Below are 19,901 nucleotides of genomic sequence, written 5' to 3' on the forward strand. Positions count from 1 at the left end.
ACTTTTTTTTATCCTTGCAATTTCTTAAACTCCACCCACAAAGATTCAACATTCTCTGACCTCATGTCACCTCTTTCTTAAGAGGTAATTAAGTCTCTTACCACCACCTATGCCTTCCTGACCGTCCTTTTGATACAAAGTATATATTTTGATATTAAGCTCCCAACTATGGCCTTCTTTCAGCCACAACTCAATGATGTCCATACCAACAAATCTCTAATTGCGCCATGAGTTTGTCCACCTTATTCCGAATGCTACGTGTATTTAAATACAGCACCTTCAGTCCTACATTCTTTGCCCTTTTGAATTTTGCCTCTGTGGTTCAATTTAACTCTTTGCTCTGTCTGCATCACTGGCTTGTCCCTACATTCATGATACACTAATCATCTACTTGTAAACCTGTTGGCTCAGCCTCAGCTCTATCATACTGGTTCCCAACCCCTGCCATATTAGCTTAAACCAGTCATGCTAAAGTCTACATGGACTTTAGCAAGGCATTTGACAAGGTCTCACATGGAAGATTGTTTAGAAAGGTTCAGTTGCTTGGCATTCAAAATGAGGTTAGTAAATTGAATTAGACATTGACTTTATAGGAGAAGCCTATAAAGTGGTGGTTGCCTTTCTGACTGGAGGCCTGTGACTGGTGGAATGCCATTAAGATCGGTATTGGGTCTGTTGTTGTTTGTCATCCATATCAATGATCTGAATAATAATGTGGTTAACTGGATCAGCAAATTTGCAGATAACACCAAAATTTGGGGTGTTGTCAACGGCGCGGAGAACTTTCAGAGTTTACAGTGGGATCTGGACCAACTGGAAAATTGGGCAGAAAAGTGGCAGATGGAATTTCATTCAGACAAATGCGAGGTATTGCACTCTGATAGGACCAACCAGGCTAGGTCTTTCACAATGAACAGTAGGTGTGTCTTTGCTATTCCTTTGCTCACGCTTGAGTGCTCAGTGGTGGGTGCCGATGCTTTTTTTCGCTGGTGGGGGGAGAGGTGATTGTTACTCGCTACCGCTTAGGCGCGGAAGGGAGGGAAGCTGGGGGGGACTTTGGGGTTCTAACATTTAACTGTTGTTCATTCTTTGGGGCACTCCTCTGTTTTGTGGATGGTTGCGAAGAAAAAGCATTTCAGGATGTATATTGTATACATTTCTCTGACATTAAATTGGACCTTTGAACTCAGAGGGCCGTAAGAGTGTGGAACGAGCTTCCAGCGCAAGTGGTGCATGTGAGCTGGATTTCAATATTTAAGAGAAGTTTGGATTGTTATGTGGATGACATGGGTACGGAAGGCTATGGTCCAGGTGCAAGTTGATGTAGCTAGGCAGTTTAAATGGTTCAGCACAGACTAGATGGGCCAAAGGGCCTGGTTCTGAGCTGTACTTTTATATGACTAATCAGGTGTGATGAGTAGAGGCAATGTTTCCTCTAAGCTGTGCATGCACACACACATCTTTTGCTACCAGCGCACAAAGGAATTTAAATTGCACACAAAAGGTTGTCACCATCCACCTTGTTGGCATGTTAAGTATATTTCACAACTGCACAGAAGAACATTTCCTTTTCTGGTTTCTGATGTGGATGGTGTTGACAACTTGGACTTTGCGTTGTTTGGCTTGCAGATTTTGGAACTAGCTTATTTATATTATTTTTAATTGAAGAAATTAATCAATGCACATGTTGCCACTGGGCAAAAAACTGCACAACACAAGATTTTTGTGCACACCAGTCATTACAAATTAGAAGGAGCCTTGAGTATAGGTAACTTCTACATTTCAAGAGTGTGGGTGGAAAATGGGAGTTGGACAGATGTTACCTTTCTAGCAAACACCATATCTCATGATTTTCCACACTGCAAAACTAATGTATGCAGTTGCATCAGGAGAGTTGAAAAATAAGTTGTGTTTCCTTTCATTTCTCCCACACCCCATAAATTCGTTGAGAAATTTAATTCCTACCTCAAATTTTTGTGTAAAGTTGTGTGAGTTCTCTCAGGACACTTTCTATTACCTAAGGGGCTGCATGTAGGGGTTACCTGCATCTTTAAGGAGGTAGATTCAATTATCTGAACAACCAACTAAGACAGGTATCTAAAAATAAAACCTGCAGTAGGGCTATAGCGTGAGGATCGGTAAATAAAACTAACAGGTTTACTCTTGTACATAGACTGTAAGGACTTAATGAGCTGAATAGTTCCTCCATGCAGTAACCATTCTGTGATAAATGCATCAAAATCTAAATAAAACAAGGTCAAAAAATAAGTGGACTAGAACACCACAAAATGTTAAGTAAGCAATTCCGATATGCATTTATCATACGTGTCCTTTCCAATTCTGCTTCATAACAAATCTGATTGATTTTGTCATCTGTCTAAAAAAAAAATCTAAATTTAAAAGGAACAAGGATATTTACTCTTACCTGTAATAAAGTATCTGAGGGATCTGACCTCGTGTCTGATTAGTTCCATTACTGCTGAGGCTGCATGTACTAAAAGTGAATGTTACACCATCTGGGCACTGAACAGTGGTCATCCCTCCATCTCCATTTGCAGTCCTACTTCCATAGTTCCTTAGACGTACTGCATATTTCACATTTTCCTAGAAATACAAGATGCTTCCAGGTATTACTCAGAATCCTAACTGATTAATCCTAATACCTGCACAACAAAACCATTACTGCTAACACACAGTAGATTCTCATTTAGCATTTTCAAATTACATTCCCAAGGAGAACCAATTTGCTGTAAAATTTCCAGATACACCATGTTCTCTATATGCATCAGCTAAATCACATCTGCTCAAACATACCTTTAAAGGGACAGGCTTATCCAATCTAATCTCTGCCATATCACTGGATGAGTCATCAGTGCTGTAGGTACCTTTCACTAGTTCTAAGGAAGTCCACCTGTGAGAATGTGCTGAATCACCAGTGTGCTCACTCTGCCAATAAAGCGTAATAAAGAGATCAGTGAATTCCACACATAACATTTATTCAAAGTAGAATGATTTCCTAATTCAGGTCAAAAACAGAATTAGTACACTTACATCATCAACCAACACTTCTAGCTCATATTCATGAATGCCACCTCCTCCATATACATGGTATCCAACCACAACTACACCAGGTTTGTCGACAGAGAAACAGATTGCATCTGGTGACCCATTACCAGTATTCCAACTTCGACCTTGGCTGGTTTTAATAAACCGGTTTGGTGTAGCTTTGACAGAGTGGAGGGAACTCAATCCATCAACCTGTGAAACAAACCAAAATATTCGAAGTTGGTTTTCAACTAAATATAGATTTCTACAGTCTTCAGTAAAATTACAAAAGCAGAATGTGGAATATGTTTTAAATATGTTTCGCATATAATATTCAGCAATTAGCTTTTATGCTTAATTTTATAAGAAATGGAAGATAAAACTATATACCAAAGAGTGACGCCATGGAGGACAATGCGCAATTTTTACCTTTCACTGACTTTCGGATTGAAAATTAAATTAAAATTATATTTAAATTGAAATCTTCATTTAAGAAACAAAACTTAAGGAACTAAAATGCCATACAAGTTTTTTTCTCACTTTCTTTTCATTGCTGTCTCTCACTTAGAAACTCAAAGGGTCAGATCTAATGATTCAAAATGGTTGATTTCTTGAAAACATAACATTCAAATACCGTTTGTAATTCTTTCTCTATACAATTGTAGCAAAGCATGTATTATGTTCATGAATGTACCTCTGGCACGTGTCTGTATAGCAACATACAATGCCTATAAAAAAAAAGTATTACTCCCCACCCCCTCCCGCCCCCAAAAGTTTTCATATTTTGTTTTACAACATTGAGTCACGGTGGATTTAAATTTACTTTCTTTCCCCCACACCGATCAACAGTAAATGGCTCTTGCATGTTAAAGTGAAAACAGATCTCTGTAAAGTGATCTAAATTAATTACATATATAAATCACAAAATACTAGATTGGAAAAGTATTCACCCCCTTTAATACGACACACCAAATCATTACTGGTGCAGCCAATTGGTTTTAGAAGTTAGTTAAATGTATACATTATTAGTTAAATGGAGATCACCTGAGTGCAGTCAAAGTGTTCAATTGATTGTAGTAAAAATACACCTGAATCTGGAAGGTCCAACTGCTAGTGAGTCAGTTTCCAAGCAAAAACTACACCATGAAGACAAAAGAACACTCCAAGCAATTCCACGAATTTCCAAGTCACTGAATATCACTTGGAGCACAGTTAAGTCAATCATCAAGAAATGGAAAGAATATGGCACAGCTATAAATCTGCCTAGAACAGGCTGTCCTCAAAAAGTGAGTGACCGTGCAAGAAGGGGTCTTGTGAGGGAGGCCAACAAGAGACCTATAACAACTGTGCATACAACTGTTGCCAGTTGTAACACATATACACACACATATACCAACCTGGCACTCAACGTTAGTAAGACAAAAGACCTGATTGTGGACTTCCGGAAGGGTACTACAACGGAACACATACCATCCTCAAAGGGATCAGAAGTGGAGAGAGTGAGCAATTTCAAGTTCCTGAATGTCAAGATCTTGGAGGATCTAACCTGGTCCCAACATAATGATGGAGTTACAAAGAAGGCATGACAGCGGCTATACTTTATTAGGAGTTTGAAGAGATTTGGTATGTCAACATATACACTGAAAAACTTCTGTAGATGTACCGTGGAGAGCATTCTGACAGGCTGCATCACTGTCTGGTATCGGGGTGGGGGTGCGCTACTGCACAGGACTGCAAGAAGCTGCAGAGGGTTGTAACTTTAGTCAGCTCCATCTTGGGTATTAGCTGACAAAGTATCCAGGACATCTTCAAGGAGCAGTGTCTCAGAAAGGCAGCATCCATTATTGAGGACCTCCAGGACCCAGGGCATGCTCTTTTCTCACTGTTACCATCAGGCAGGAGGTACAGAATCCCGAAGGCACACACTCAGCAATTCAGAAACAGCTTCTTCCTCTCTGCCATCCGATTCCTAAATGGACACTGAACCCTTGGACACTACCTCACTCTTTAAAAAAAATATAGTATTTCTGTTTTTAGCACGATTTTTAATATGTTCAATATATGTATACTGTATAAAGTATACTGAATAAGATTTATTTCTTATTACTATTATTTTTTCTTTTATATTATGTATTGCATGAAACTGCTGCTAAGATAACAAATTTCACATCCACATGCCAGTGATAATAAACCTGATTTTTGATTCTAAAGTCAGCAGAAAGAAGGTTCTATGGTCTGATGAAACCAAAATTGAGCTTTTTGACCATCACTCTAAACGTTAAGTTTGCCATAAACCAAACACTGCACATCATCAAAAACACACCAGTCCTACCGTGAAGCATGGTGGTGGCTGCATCATGCTGTGGGGATGCTTCAGTGCAGCAGAACCTGGGAGGCTTGTGAAGGTAGAGGGTAAAATGAATGCAGCAAAATACAGGGAGATCCAGGAGGTAACCTGATGCAGTCTGCAACAGGATTGCAACTTGGGAGAAGATCTGATTTCCATCAAGACAATGACCAAAGCCAAAGCTACATAGTAATAACTTTAAAAACAACAAAGTTAAAACCTGGAGTGGCCAAATCAGGGTCTAGACCTCAATCCAACAGAGAATTTATGGCTGGACTTGAAACAGGCTGTTCACTCATGATTCCCATGCAATCTAACAGAGACTTATCTGTACAGACTTCAGGCTGTAATTGCTGCCAAAGGGTATCCACAAAATACTTACTTGAAAAGTATGAGAAATTAGTCAATCAATTATTTAGTGTTTAATAATTGTAATAAATTTAGACCAATTTGTTGAAATTTGTTTTCACTTTGACACAAGAGTCTTTTGTTGATCAGTGTCAAAAAAGCCAAATTAAATCCACAGGGATTCAATGTTGTAAAACACAAAAACATCCAAGGTGGGGGGGAATACTTTTTATAGGCAATACATAGAGAATGATGTCACAAATATAACTTAAAATGTTTTCAACTTATGACATCATTGACAGATTATAAACAATTATAAATTTATTAATACAATATTTCACAAACAAGTAAGAATAACAAATATTAAGAATAATAGTCCACAGACTTTGATTCATACCTCAGATCCCAGTGCTGATGCAGTGAGTTCACTCACTATACTGGCAAGGAGACCACACGTATTAGAAACCAGAAGAGGAGAAAAGAGTTCTACCTCTCTTCTAAGACTCTTTCGAACTGGAAGTACTACAATGACCAACATTTTTTCCAACACTTCTCGAAAGCTGGTCATACTTGTAATATTTTCTTCAATCTAGGAGAAAATATCATTTTTCTTATAATTAAGAATTGTGTTTCAGTTCAGTTAAACTTTTACTATTTATTGATATTCCTTTTAACAAATATATGCCTTGTAATTGTCTCAATACTTTAAGCAAAAGCCACAGAGCTATTAAAAAAAAACAAAGTTGGACATCTTTTTCTGTGAATTTGACCCCATTTCATTCGCTGTGGTTTACATACACCATCCTGTAGTATTTCCTTTCAACATAAGCACAAGGCTGCAAACCAAGCTTTACAATTTTACTTAGGTCATTCAAATATATAAAAGACCACAAGACACAGGAGCAGAACTAGGCCATTCAGCCCACTGAGTGTGTTTCATAATCTTTGATGCCCTTACTAATCAAGAACCTATCAACCTCCACTTTAAATATACCCGATGACTTGGCCTCCACAGCCATCTGTGGCAATGATTTTGTAAAATTCACCACCCTCTAACTAAAGTAGTTCCTCCTCATCTCTGTTCTAAAGGAATGTTCTTTTGAACCTGTACCCTCTGGTCCCTAGATTCTCCCACTGCACGTACTCTCTATCTCGCCTTTCAATATTCAATAGGTTTCAATGAGATCCTCCCTTATTCTTCTGAGTTCCAGTGAGTACAGGCCTAGTGCCATCCAATGTGCCTTATATGTTTAACCCTTTCACTCTTGGGACGTAAAACACCATTACAAGAACAGAAAATGCTGGATAGAATCTGACTCAGAACACTCACCGTTTCTCAATCCACAGATGCAGCCTGACTTGCAGAATAGTTCTTGATCTTTTTTAAATAAACATCAATTACTTTTGAAATATCTCGAGTATCAAAACGTCAACTTTATTGACTCCTATTGATGTATTAACCAAGACTTAATTCTACACTACCATGTCGTGTTGAAGTTGAAAAGTTGCAAATTTTTAACAAAAAAAAGCTGCTCTTACCTGGCTGAGCTTCTCCATATGAGATACAAGTAGACCAAATCTATGAGCCATGGCAGATTCATTCTCTGTGCTAGACTGTTTCACCAAGGATCGAAGCAACACCTCACCATCGTAAGCAATGGGAAGGATTGTGGTCAGTTTGACTGAAGAGTGGCAGAGTGCAGACATGACTGCTGCAAGCAACCGGCTACTTGATGTCTTGAAGTTTGCTTCCTGTATATCCTATTAAGAGAAAATTACAAAAGTTAAAAATTACAGAGGCTTTTTTCCCCAATAAAAAATTATGCATCCACTGCATACCATTAGATTAATAGTGAAATTTTATCAGTGATATACAGTAATTAAATTTTGGAGCTAAGGCCAAGAATTTTTTCCTTCACTTTATGCAGGAATCAAATAGTGAAAAGTAAAATTGAACCTAAAATAAACTAAATATTTCATATGTATTACTGAAGATATAATAAAGCAAAGCTCCAACGAGAACGAATGCAAATCTCAAAACATTTGCACTTTGTTAACACAGGGAAACTTCAAGGAACTTAAAATACTGCAATACACAAGAGTTTACAATGAGCCAAAAGCCACGGAAAACATTTTAATGAATTTTAATTAATTAGTTTTTAGGAACGCTCTAATAGTGAGGGCAGGGAAATGGTGAGATTCAGGAATAATAATGTTTCTGTAAAGGGAAATCTTGCCTGACAAATCTGTTACAGTTCTTCGAAGAAGTAACAAGCAGGGTGGACAAACGAGAGGCAGAAGATGCCACTTACTTGGATTTTAAGAAGGTGTTTGATAAAGTGCTACACGAGGCTGCTTAACAAGGTAAAATCCCATGGCGTTACAGGAAAGATACTGGCATGGATAGCGGAATGGCTGACAGGCAGGAGGCAGCAAGTATGAATAAAAGGTGCCTTTTCTGGCTGGCTGCCGGTGACTAGTGGTGTTCCTCAGGGGTCAGTATTGGGCCTATTACTTTTCACATTGTTTGTCAATGATTTAGGTAACAGAATTGATGGCTTTGTGGCAAAGTTTGTGGATGGTACAAAGATAAGTGGAGGGGTAGGTCGAGTTAGGAAGCAATGCAATTGCAGCAGGACTTAAACAAATTGGAAAAATGGGCAAAGTGGCAGATGGAATACAGTATTGGGAATGGATGATAATGCATTTTGGTAAAAGGAACAAGAGTGCAGACTATTATTTGAATGGGGAAAGTTTCAAACATCAGAGGTGCAGAGGGCCTTGGGAGTGCTCGTGCAAGACTCCCAGAAGGTTAATTTATAGGTTGAGTCTGTGGTAAAGGCGGCAAATGCAATGTTGGGCTTTATTTCAAGGGGAATAGAATATAAAAGCAAGGAGATAACGCTGATGCTTTATAAGACATTAGTCAGGCCAGACCTGGAGTATTGTCAACAGTTTTGGGCCCCATATCTCAGAAGGGATGTGTTGTCATTGGAGAGAGTCCAGAGGAGGTTCACGAGGATGATTCCAGGAATGAAGGGGTTAACATGAGGAGTGTTTGGCAGCTTTGGTCCTGTACTCACTGAAATTTAGAAGAATGTGGCGCGATCTCATTGAAACCTAGTGAATGTTGAAAGGACTAGATAGGGTGGATGTGGAGAGGATGTTTCCTATGGTGAGGGGATCCAGAACTAGAGGACACAGCCTCAAAACTGAGAAGTGACCCTTTAGTCTGAGAGTCGTAAATCTGTGGAATGCTCTGCCACAGACTGCGGTGGAGGCCAAGTCCGTGCATACATTCAAGGTGGAAGTTGATCATTTCCTGATAGATCAGGACATCAAAGGATATAGCAAGAAGGCAGATGTATGGAGTTGAGTAGGATCCGGGATCTGACATGATGGAGCAGACTGGATGTGCTGAACAGCCTAATTCTGCTCCTATGTCTTCTGGTCTTCGGAAAGAAATATCACAACGAAGGCTGGACAACGGAAGGAACGGTTACCATTGGTGAAGCATTATTTAAAATTCATTTATCTGGTTTAAGGTGAGACAGAAGAAATTTAAAGAGAGTTGAGAGGCATGCCGCACCCCGCCCCGACAACAAAGAGGTAGTGGCAATGGAGAACAGTCAGAGGAAGTAGTAGAGTCAAGTACAATTAGAAAGTTTAACAGTCATTTAGACATGTTCTCGGATAAAAAAGGAGCAGAGGGATACAGATCCAATGTGGATTCTGAACAATTGGGCACATAAAGACCAGTATATTTAGACAATTGGTGGCTGCCCCAATTAACTGAAGTTTCATGGAAATAGTTAAAAAGGGTATAAAAGAGACAAATTACCACTTAACTAAGTAACAATTTATGTACTTAAGTGAAATACAAAACAAATTAGAACACTGCAAATACCTCTTCAGTACAATACAACTGCATTAGTTCCTAACAGTTATCAATGGAGCAATTCATCCAGTGTAAGCAGCCATGAACTTTTGATTGACTGTAAATGAACAAAATTGACATAATGGACTGCCTTCATACAAAGTAGTTGACAACTGCATCCTCCAAATCTTCACTGCCATTCTAACATTCAAGATGATTGTTGATACCTTTCTAACCTACTGAAGTAGTGAAATCATATCATTTTCACATTGGTCGCTTCTGGCTTCTCTAGAATGCTTGCAACCGCAGTGAGCAAAACAGTTCCAAATTGTTTTACTGCTTATTTTTCCAACTATCAGTGACAAAAATCCTTGCTGTTTGAACACAAACGCGTGTAACTGACACCATTTAAAAACTGTTCACTCCAAGTATGGTATAATGCCTAACGGCCATACTGTGCACACCACTGCCACTAGCTAGAAAGTGTTCTGCAACAGTCTTCTGTTCCAATTATGCAGCACAGTATCCCAAAAATACACAAAGAGAATCCCAGCTATTTCCTCCATTAGTTTTTGTTCTTTAAGAGTTGTCCCAACTAAGCAGCTGCCCTGATTAACCGATGGCCAACTTAACTGGAATCCACTGTAATAGATTAGAATGGATAGGTATTATGGTTGGCATGGACAGGTTAGGCTGAAGAGTACGATTTTGGGCTCCAAACTATGGGCAATGCCAGTGAAGGTCAACATTTATTAATCACTTCTAAACGATCATTTTCACATACTGAAGATTCAACACGATGTACAAGAATAACCAGAGCCATCTTTAATCAGACCATCGAGTTTCTCTAAACATGGCATCCAAACCAAAATACACAAATCCCTACAGCAGATTACATTACTGAATACATCTTCAGTGAATTATGCTATTACATGCACACACAAAAAATGAATTTAAGTATTTGAGTTTTGATTTTAATTTAATAGACAAACAAATTCAATAAATAAAAAAGCTTCATGGTCTTTGCAATGCAATCTTAAATTCTCTGTCAGGCATTACAAAATATTACAAAACTAAACCTGATATTTTGTCATATTGAGAGATGTAACAAACACTAGAAAAAAAATCAAGTTATTGGGTCTTCTCTCCAACTGACCTGATCTAGACAATTAAGCAAGTCACATAGACATGCCCACTGCAATCCAGGTGTAGGATAAAAAGAATGAAAGCAAGCTGTAAAGGTGTTGTGGCATTCCTGAAGAACAGTTTCCAATAATGTCTTGGGTTGTGAATGGTAGCCATGAGGATCATTGTCAAGCTTCAACATACAATGGTCAACTCCTTCTGATAAAATCTTTCTCAGAAGAGACCGAGTCTTTCCTACACATTCTGCTAGTTTGCTTGTTTCCTCCACTGCAGCTTTAGCACCAGCTGTAACAGAACATAAAATCAACATATTTAAATATGTTGGTGTGAATCACAAGTGTCATGGTATACATTAGTGAACTGGAGAAAACCAGATGCATTTTCCAATATACACACTCTTACTGTGAAAAGCTTGCACTCAAACTGGAGGCACATATTTTTCAATGCGTTGTAGGGAGTCTGATCTAATGAATACTTAATATTTATTGCAAGTCATAAACAAAACAGAAATACAAGATTATTAGAACCTGCAGTACTAGTATTGTCATATAGCATTTCACCAGTTAAATACTGAAGGAAGTAGTGTTCATATAGCAAATGGAGAAAAAATATAAATACAATTTAATTTTTGCTTTTAGTTTAATTTCAGCATATGGGCATTCCTGGTCAGCCTATCACTAATTTTCTTAATAAAGGTGGTGTTTTTCCATCACCTTGCACCATTGAAGTCCTTATGAACTAAGAGAAGGAAACAGGTGTCATCATACAAAATCGGGTGGGGGGGGGGAAGAGAGAAGATCAAAGTAGAGTTTTTACTGCAGGCAGCCAGAAATAGTTTAATATGACATTGCAGTCAGTGCAGACATTGTGACCCAAAGGGCCTAATCCTGTGGTGTATTTTTTAAAAATCTGCAGCTTAGATAGAAAATATACATGTAATCCTTAAGAAATGTTGTAAGCCAAGGAGAACTTGATATTTAAATATTGAGACCTTTCAACTAACCACTTCAAAATGAAAATTGATCTGAGGTGCAGCAGAAATTCCAACTGAGGTATTTAATCTTAATGGCAAATGTAATATATGACAAGAGGGAGAGCACAGGAAAGAACAGTTGGATCCATTAGCATCTTAATATATACTTAGAGCCAATGAATTTATCAGTTTAACCATCATAATCTAAAACCAAATAATAATAGATCAGATCACTTATACCCAAGAGTCATATTTGTTCGCATTTCTGATAGGTTGTGTAATATTATCAGGGCTTTTTTTTTGTTGTGTGTGTGTGTGTGTGTTTTTTAAAGTACAGCAATTCACTACATATAAACACAATTCCTGGGTGATGGAATGAAATACTTTAAATCAAATGCTAATCGAATTAAAGACCAGTGTGTGACTACTGTTGAGAATGTTGCATCAAATAAAGAAAACAAAAATCACATCCTGAAAAATTATTCAAGAACTGATAATGTAATGGGAAAAATCAACCATTATCTTCATTATATTCTGGGCTTCATACTGTACCTGATATTGGGTATATTTCACAGATGTAGACACGCAGCAGTCGCAGGCAACAAGTACCAACAAATTTTAGACGTTCCAAATCAAGCAATGTGGCAGTATATTGAAATCCTTTTAACCCCTGAAGCTCCTCCACTCCCAACACCAGGGTCGTCCAGCTCCACTGAAGAATGCTCAGCAATGATTCAAAACACTCCTACATATAGAAATGATAGATTCTATAAAAATATGGTATTTCTATTTTTACTTGTGTACTCATGAAGGACAAATTCAATTTTGTTTTTAGAATGAAAGATACATTAATCAACAAATACTCAACTATTCAAGCAGACTATAAACTAGCGATGAAAATTAAGGTTTTTCCATCCTCCAAGAAACAAACAGGTTTCTTGTAACAAGATATTGTCTTTGAAGAACAGATTGAATAGCACTCATTGTCATTATGCCTTCAAAACACTAAGTATTAAAGTTATAGTGACAATCTTGTGTTTCTAATTGAAATTACTACGAGGAAAGCATCAACAAATATAGTTTAATTTTGGAGGATGATAAGAGTTTAATGAAGAATCGATGTCTTGCAGCAATGAAAAGGTCTGGGGATTGGGAGGAGGAGAGGGAGTGCAGTGGGAAAAGTAGAAGTTACAATAAGAAAAAACATTGTAAAACAAACAGTGGAGAACAGTGGACCAAGATACAAATCTGACAGGGAACTGTCTAACTCAGACTTAAACAAGGAAAGCAAAGTGCTCACAAGCACCCTCAGTTCATAATCCATTCAAATTGGGTGTCCAAGTAAAGCACATAAATTTGAGCTAACTCAGCTCAAATGTCAAGAAATTATGCATTTAGCTTGCTTGAAATGTTCATGTTTTTTGCCATTTAGATGAATTATTTCTCGTCTTTGCCTTCCTTTTAAACAGTAGGCCCAAATGCATTAATCCATCCTACTCGTGCCCAACTCCAAACTACACAAGATTAACTTTGTGCATGGTAATGCATATACACATAATTATTCAGCTCTCTACCCCACCCCATGTTCTCATTTAGATTAGTCATACAAAAGGAAGTTTGAAACGAGATAAACACATGATAAATTTGTTCCTGAAAATTTTACAGAATGCAATAAAGGGAAGCAAAAATTTAGAATGTGGGTTGACAAATTCTTCAGACCAACTGAATCAATTTTATCTTTATCTGGATAGTGGTCTCAATTACTCATTAGTATTTGAATGAACACCAAGTGCTTGGGTATTCAACAACAAATCCAACGAGTACTCCCTTTCAATATATACATATCTATTTATAAACAATATTTATTCTAACAACTTTAGCTGAATAGTTCACAAATTGATTTTCTGACTGGCTTTGTACAAGGAACTATTAGTACCAATTCAACAATGAAATCTGAATTTGAAACATCTTGATAGAAGATTAGGAAATCCCATTTATGTGTACATCTCGATTCCAATATAATAGTTCTAGACAAAAACTTAAATTCTATTTTGTTCACTCACCACTGAGACAGTTCTGGCAAAAGTTCTTCTCAAAATATGAACTGGTTCACTAGGCTGTTGTTTTCCTTTTCCAGAATTGCCATCACTTGATGGTAACCTGCAACTCAGACAATCAAATTCAGCACTATTTAAATAGAGAAAATATTCAGCCATATTATAAATGTAATAAAGATGCAAGTGCAATATCTTAATCAATAAGACATTTACTATTTGAAATGAAAACTAACCTGTACAATAACTGTGGTATTTGTCCTGCATTCACGTCGGTCCCATTATTGGACTTCTTTGAGCTTTTGAACTGGAAAACCACACTGTAATAGTAACGTTTATATTCTTAAAGCAATGAAAAAGTAAGATAAAATAGTAGAAAACAATCAGTTTATTGAAACTTTCTCACAGCTTACTCATTCAAATTGGCTCAAACTTAACCTAAACCAAATCTGGTGCAAGTCTCTTGCATGAAAGTATGTTTTTTTTTTAGCTGAACTGAGCTCACACCAAAAATCTGAAATAAAATCAAAAATGCTGGAGATACTCAAAAGTCCAGGTAGCACCTGTGGATAAAAGAGTAAACATTTCAACAAAATGTTGTTTTTATCTTTCTTACCCTCCACACGTGTGGTACTTCAGCTTCTCGAAATCTCCAGCAATATTTTTTAAGGCTTCAGTTAGTTTCCATCGTACTGTCATTGGGAACTGGCTCAAAGCACAAACTACTAAACAGTTGTACTAACGGGAAATATATTTACACACCCATTGCATTGTACAAAGCATATAGCTTTGAGACACAAGAATCATTTAAATGCATCTTCCATTGAAGCAAGCAGTGAAATGCAAAATTCAATATCCAGAACAAACTGTGGTGACATGTTTTACCTGGAACGTAAAACCGCAGCCAATAAAGAATTGGTTAAAAAAAAATTCCTACCCATCATCAGTGGTAATAGAGGCCTGTCCATGGGAACCACAGTCACTACTGGGTCCTGAAACTCTTGCCCAAGCCACATAACACCAGCCTGCCTGCAAAAGCACAGGCTCATCAAACATCATTGCATATTTCTCCCTGCAAAAAAGAAAGACTTATGAAATGAATATGGCATAAAATAAATTCTTTAAAACATAATAAACAAGAAACTCTGAGAGTTATAGCTTTCATGTTACTTAGATGGAAGGGATCAGTGGACTCTCACAGACCAATACAATTCAGTTCCTGTTCCGAGTCATATTCTTTTGTACATTAGCAACAAACTGCAACTTTGAAATAATGTGCCTTGTTAGATTGTGGATTTAGATATATGGCAAGTATTACCATGTTTTTATCTGTCCACATATTTATTCCAGGGTCATGGGAAGCCAGTAATATTCCCAGCAGAATGCAACAGCCCTTTGCTTAAGATTCTGAAAAAGGACTGGCAATCCAACACAGGGAATTTTTGAGATATGGGAACAAAGTTGATACATGGCATTAGGACAAACTCTTGTAAGTAAGATAAAATGAAACTCATTTGGTCTAGGTGCCAAAGTCACACCATTTGTGTTTGTGATGTTAGCTCAGTTATTTAAAAACAATTGTAAGAACTGTTAAAGTGTACAGGACTCCATGGCTTGGTACCCATAACCCAATATTATCAGTTACGTTTTGATATCAGAACATAAATAAGTATTAGTCCACTAACGTTCTTTCAAACTTTTTGATAGAAAGAAACTAACAGCCAAGTCCGTTTGATAAAAAGATCACTTTTAGGGTAAATGAAGCATATACCTTGCAGCACAATCATAAGCCAGTACATCAGTTTCTGCCAGCAGGTCACCATCTGTTTCATGATCTCCTCCATCAGGACCCAGCTCAAACAGCTAGTTTAATAAAAAGTATTTTTGAAAAATATTAAAGCAGATTTATACATTCTACTAAAATTATTGAATTATGTTCAAAAAGTTCTACACAAGTACCCATCTATGAGTTTTTCTTGTTTAGTGCACAGAATTAGATACATGATTAGATCTAATTTTCTTGTAATTCTCCAGCTAACCCAGTAATATCCAAATTGCTGTGGGATAACAGAGAGTTTGTCTTTTGGTCCTATATAAATTAGTGACTTAGCATAATCTCTTCCTTCCCCAATTTATAGTTATAAACCTTTTGACGGGAATGCATGCTACCCCCTCCTTACATACAGAACATATTTGAATTGCATTCATTTTGCTTCCAAGGGATATGAACTATTACTTGCTCTGTTGACTACCTCACCTTGATTTTAGCTGTGTATTCACCTCTCCCACCAAACAAGCCAAGACCTCCAAGCAGTATATCTGTGTCTGCAGTAAAGCGAATGGCTTCCACAGAATGAGCGGAATACCCCCAGCCACCTCCATGACCTAAACATCAATTATAGATACAAATATAGTGAATAGAAATGCTTTCAAACTAGCAAAAATACAAATTATATATGTCAACTTACTTTCAAATCTATTAACCACGCTATAATCCTCTTTGGAATAAACTTTGGTAACTGCTTGTATCTCCTCTTCTGTATTCGTAACACCCATTTTCAAGTCCTGCATGGCAGCCAATGTATCCAAACAACCTGTTTTCACATTTGAAGAGAATTATTCAGCAAAACTGAAATGCAAAAATATGCACTACTTGCTTTATTGGGCCAAAAAGTTCAATTAAGATGATACCAAACTTAACAATTTTTTCACTTCCTCTACCCAAACAGTACACAATGAAAGTACACACATACTAATCATTCACAACATCAATAACCATAAAATATGGCATTTCACCAAAGCTGAATGCTCATTCTGATTCACCTATTATCTTTAGGGAATGAAGTTTCCCATCCATATGTAGTAAGGCCCATGTATGACTCTAAGTCCAAAGGAGTCTGTCTTCCCAACACAAAGGCAATAAAGGATGCACAATAAATGCTGGCATTGCTAGTATAAAGACACATGACCATTGCTCAAGGAATCAGGCAAAAAAAAGGACTTGAACATGAAAATTACAAGATCTTGATAATGATTTTACTAGTTTACTCTCTTGAGAGAGAGAAAAATGGATATTCCTAATTACAAATGGCAGGGTATGGACTATGAAGCTCTGAAATGATTAAAGCATGCTACCAATAATCAATGAAAGGTAGTACAACATTTTTGAATGCCAGTCCTTGATCGTAAGTGATAATTCGGATAGGGAGGCAGTTATTGTATTGAACAAAGATCAGGCGTATACTGAAGGATTGTCATTTCATCAAGACACTGATATACAATTGCTCTCCAAGTTTTATTTCCATATTACAGTATCAGAAATAGAGAATAGTCTGAAAATATGAGTTCAACACAGAATAGCATTTAAAACTGTACTTTCCTAAAATTGTTGTTACAAGTTTAACCAAGTTCTTGCAAAAATTAACTGAGTTTTGAAAACAGCAGCTAAAGTCAGAGTATTGATTCATTTAAGCAAAGGCTGTTGTATTACACCGTAAGACAAAGGAGCAGAAGTCGGCCATTCAGCCCATCGAGTCTGCTCCGCTATTTTATCATGAGCTGATCCATTCTCCCATTTAGTCCCACTCCCCCGCCTTCTCACCATAACCTTTGATGCCCTGGCTGCTCAGATACCTATCAATCTCTGCCTTAAATACACCCAATGACTTAGCCTCCACTGCTACCCGTGGCAACGAATTCCATAGATTCACCACCCTCTGACTAAAAAAGTTTCCTCTCCATTTCTGTTCTGAATGGGCGCCCTTCAATCCTTAAGTCATGCCCTCTTGTACTAGACTCCCCCATCACGGGAAACAACTTTGCCACATCCACTCTATCCATGCCTTTCAACATTCGAAATGTTTCTATGAGGTCTCCCCTCATTCTTCTAAACTCCAAGGAATACAGTCCAAGAGCAGACAAACGTTCCTCATATGATAACCCTCTCATTCCCGGAATCATTCTAGTGAATCTTCTCTGTACCCTCTCCAACGTCAGCACATCCTTTCTTAAATAAGGAGTACTATAGTACTCAGTACACACAGTACTCCAAGTGAGGCCCACAGTACTCCAAGTGAGGCCTCACCAACACCTTATGGAGCCTCAAAATCACATCCCTGCTCCTATACTCTATTCCTCTAGAAATGAATGCCAACATTGCATTCGCCTTCTTCACTACCGACTCAACCTGGAGGTTAACTTTAAGGGTATCCGGTACAAGGACTCCCAAGTCCCGTTGCATCTCAGAACTTTGAATTCTTTCCCCATTTAAATAATAGTCTGCCCGTTTATTACTTCTGCCAAAGTGCATAACCATACACTTTCCAACATAGTACTTCATTTGCCACTTCTTTGCCCATTCTTCCAATCTATCCAAGTCTCTCTGCAGACTCTCCGTTTCCTCAGCACTACCGACCCCTCCACCTATCTTCATATCGTCAGCAAACTTAACCACAAAGCCATCTATTCCATAATCCAAATCGTTGATGTACAACGTAAAAAGAAGCGGCCCCAACACAGACCCCTGTGGAACACCACTGGTCAGCAGCCAACCAGAATAGGATCCCTTTATTCCCACTCTCTGTTTCCTGCCAATCAGCCAACGCTCTATCCACGTATGTAACTTTCCCGTAATTCCATGGGCTCTTATCTTATTAAGTAGCCTCATGTGTGGCACCTTGTCAAAGGCCTTCTGAAAATCCAAATATACAACATCCACTGCATTTCCCTTGTCTAGCCTACTGGTAATTTCCTCAAAAAATTGTTATAGGTTTGTCAGGCAAGATTTTCCTTTAAGGAATCCATGCTGAGTTCTGGCTATCTTGTCGTATGCCTCCAGGTACTCTGTAACCTCATCCTTGACAATCGACTCCAACAACTTCCCAACCACCGATGTCAAGCTAACAGGTCTATAATTTCCTTTTTGCTTCCTTGCCCCCTTCTTAAATAGCTGAGTGACATTTGCTCCAGAACCATGCCAGAATCTATCGACTTTTGAAAGATCATCACTAATGCCTCCGCAATTTTTTGGATCGGGACTACAGAGCGTCGTGGGAGCTGAATTCTGAAGGAAGGCAGTTTTTTAAAAAACTTCTTCCAGTGCCAGAAGGATGACTGCGCAGGCACGTGACGTCAACAGGACAGCGCGGAGAGTTTAAAAAGGCAGGTTGCTGCCAACGGCTCTCTTTTGGATCGGGACTACAGAGCGTCGTGGGAGCTGAATTCTGAAGGAAGGCAGTTTGTTAAAAAACTTCTTCGAGTGCAAGAAGGACGAGACTGCACAGGCGCGTGAAGTCAACAGGACAGCGCGGAGAGTTTAAAAAGGAGACTACCCTATACAGCGGGCAGCAGAGTGAGTGGGAGCAGACTGTACGGCTTTGGCTTCAACGGTAAACGAGAAGAGGCGAGAGCGAAGCACCAACTCTTTTTTTCTCCTCTGCCCGGACAGACAGGGACAGCAGGGCTCACACAGCTAACAGTACGGGGTAAAGGTTTAAAAAATCCGTTTGTTTGGCAAGGTAAGTGGGTGAGTAGACTTATTTTTCCTGTTTCATTCCTGTAGAATTAGATAGCATGCCTGCACGGTTAGTGCTTTGTTCAGACTGTCAAATGTGGGAATCCTGGGAGACCTCCAGCCTCCCTGATGGCCACATCTGTGCCAGGTGCACCGAGATGCAGCTCCTCAGAGACCATGTCAGGGATCTGGAGCTGCAGCTTGATGACCTACTCCTTATCAGGGAAAGTGAAGAGGTGATAGACAGGAGCTACAGGGAGGTAGTCATCCCTAGGCTACAGGGGTCAGAAAACTGGGTCACTGTCAAGAGAGGGAAGGGAAATGCCCGGATAGTGGAGAGCACCCCTGTGGCTGTCCCCCTCAGCAACAAATATCTTGTTCTGGATGCTATTGAGGGGAATGACCTGACAGGGGACGCCCACGGTGACCGGGTCTCTGGCACTGGCGCTGTTGTGCAGGAGAGAAGGAGGGAGAAGAGGAATGTGGTAGTCATAGGGGGATTCCATAGTCAGGGGAACGGACAGGAGATTCTGTGAGCCTGATAGAGATACCCGCATGGTGTGCTGCCTCCCAGGTGCCAGGGTACGGGATGTCTTGGA

At 38.7% G+C, this 19,901-nt stretch overlaps 1 protein-coding gene across 17 annotated transcripts in view; it reads right to left on the bottom strand.

Annotated features, from left to right (window-relative positions):
- mycbp2 (MYC binding protein 2) overlaps positions 1 to 19,901 on the bottom strand; it is a 227,685-nt gene that overhangs the window by 101,942 nt on the left and 105,842 nt on the right. For all 17 annotated transcript variants that reach the window (XM_063048487.1, XM_063048481.1, XM_063048475.1 and 14 more), the window contains 13 exons: positions 16,259 to 16,384; positions 16,048 to 16,175; positions 15,562 to 15,653; positions 14,728 to 14,862; positions 14,027 to 14,110; positions 13,800 to 13,896; positions 12,289 to 12,481; positions 10,774 to 11,048; positions 7,280 to 7,501; positions 6,138 to 6,329; positions 3,052 to 3,258; positions 2,815 to 2,946; positions 2,426 to 2,604 (listed from right to left, as the gene is read on the bottom strand). In XM_063048487.1, coding sequence (XP_062904557.1) covers positions 2,426 to 2,604; positions 2,815 to 2,946; positions 3,052 to 3,258; positions 6,138 to 6,329; positions 7,280 to 7,501; positions 10,774 to 11,048; positions 12,289 to 12,481; positions 13,800 to 13,896; positions 14,027 to 14,110; positions 14,728 to 14,862; positions 15,562 to 15,653; positions 16,048 to 16,175; positions 16,259 to 16,384 — 2,062 coding nt within the window. The remainder of the gene's footprint in view (positions 1 to 2,425; positions 2,605 to 2,814; positions 2,947 to 3,051; positions 3,259 to 6,137; positions 6,330 to 7,279; positions 7,502 to 10,773; positions 11,049 to 12,288; positions 12,482 to 13,799; positions 13,897 to 14,026; positions 14,111 to 14,727; positions 14,863 to 15,561; positions 15,654 to 16,047; positions 16,176 to 16,258; positions 16,385 to 19,901) is intronic.

This window comes from Mobula hypostoma, chromosome 5 (assembly GCF_963921235.1).
Source record: "Mobula hypostoma chromosome 5, sMobHyp1.1, whole genome shotgun sequence".
Lineage (NCBI taxonomy): Eukaryota > Metazoa > Chordata > Chondrichthyes > Myliobatiformes > Myliobatidae > Mobula > Mobula hypostoma.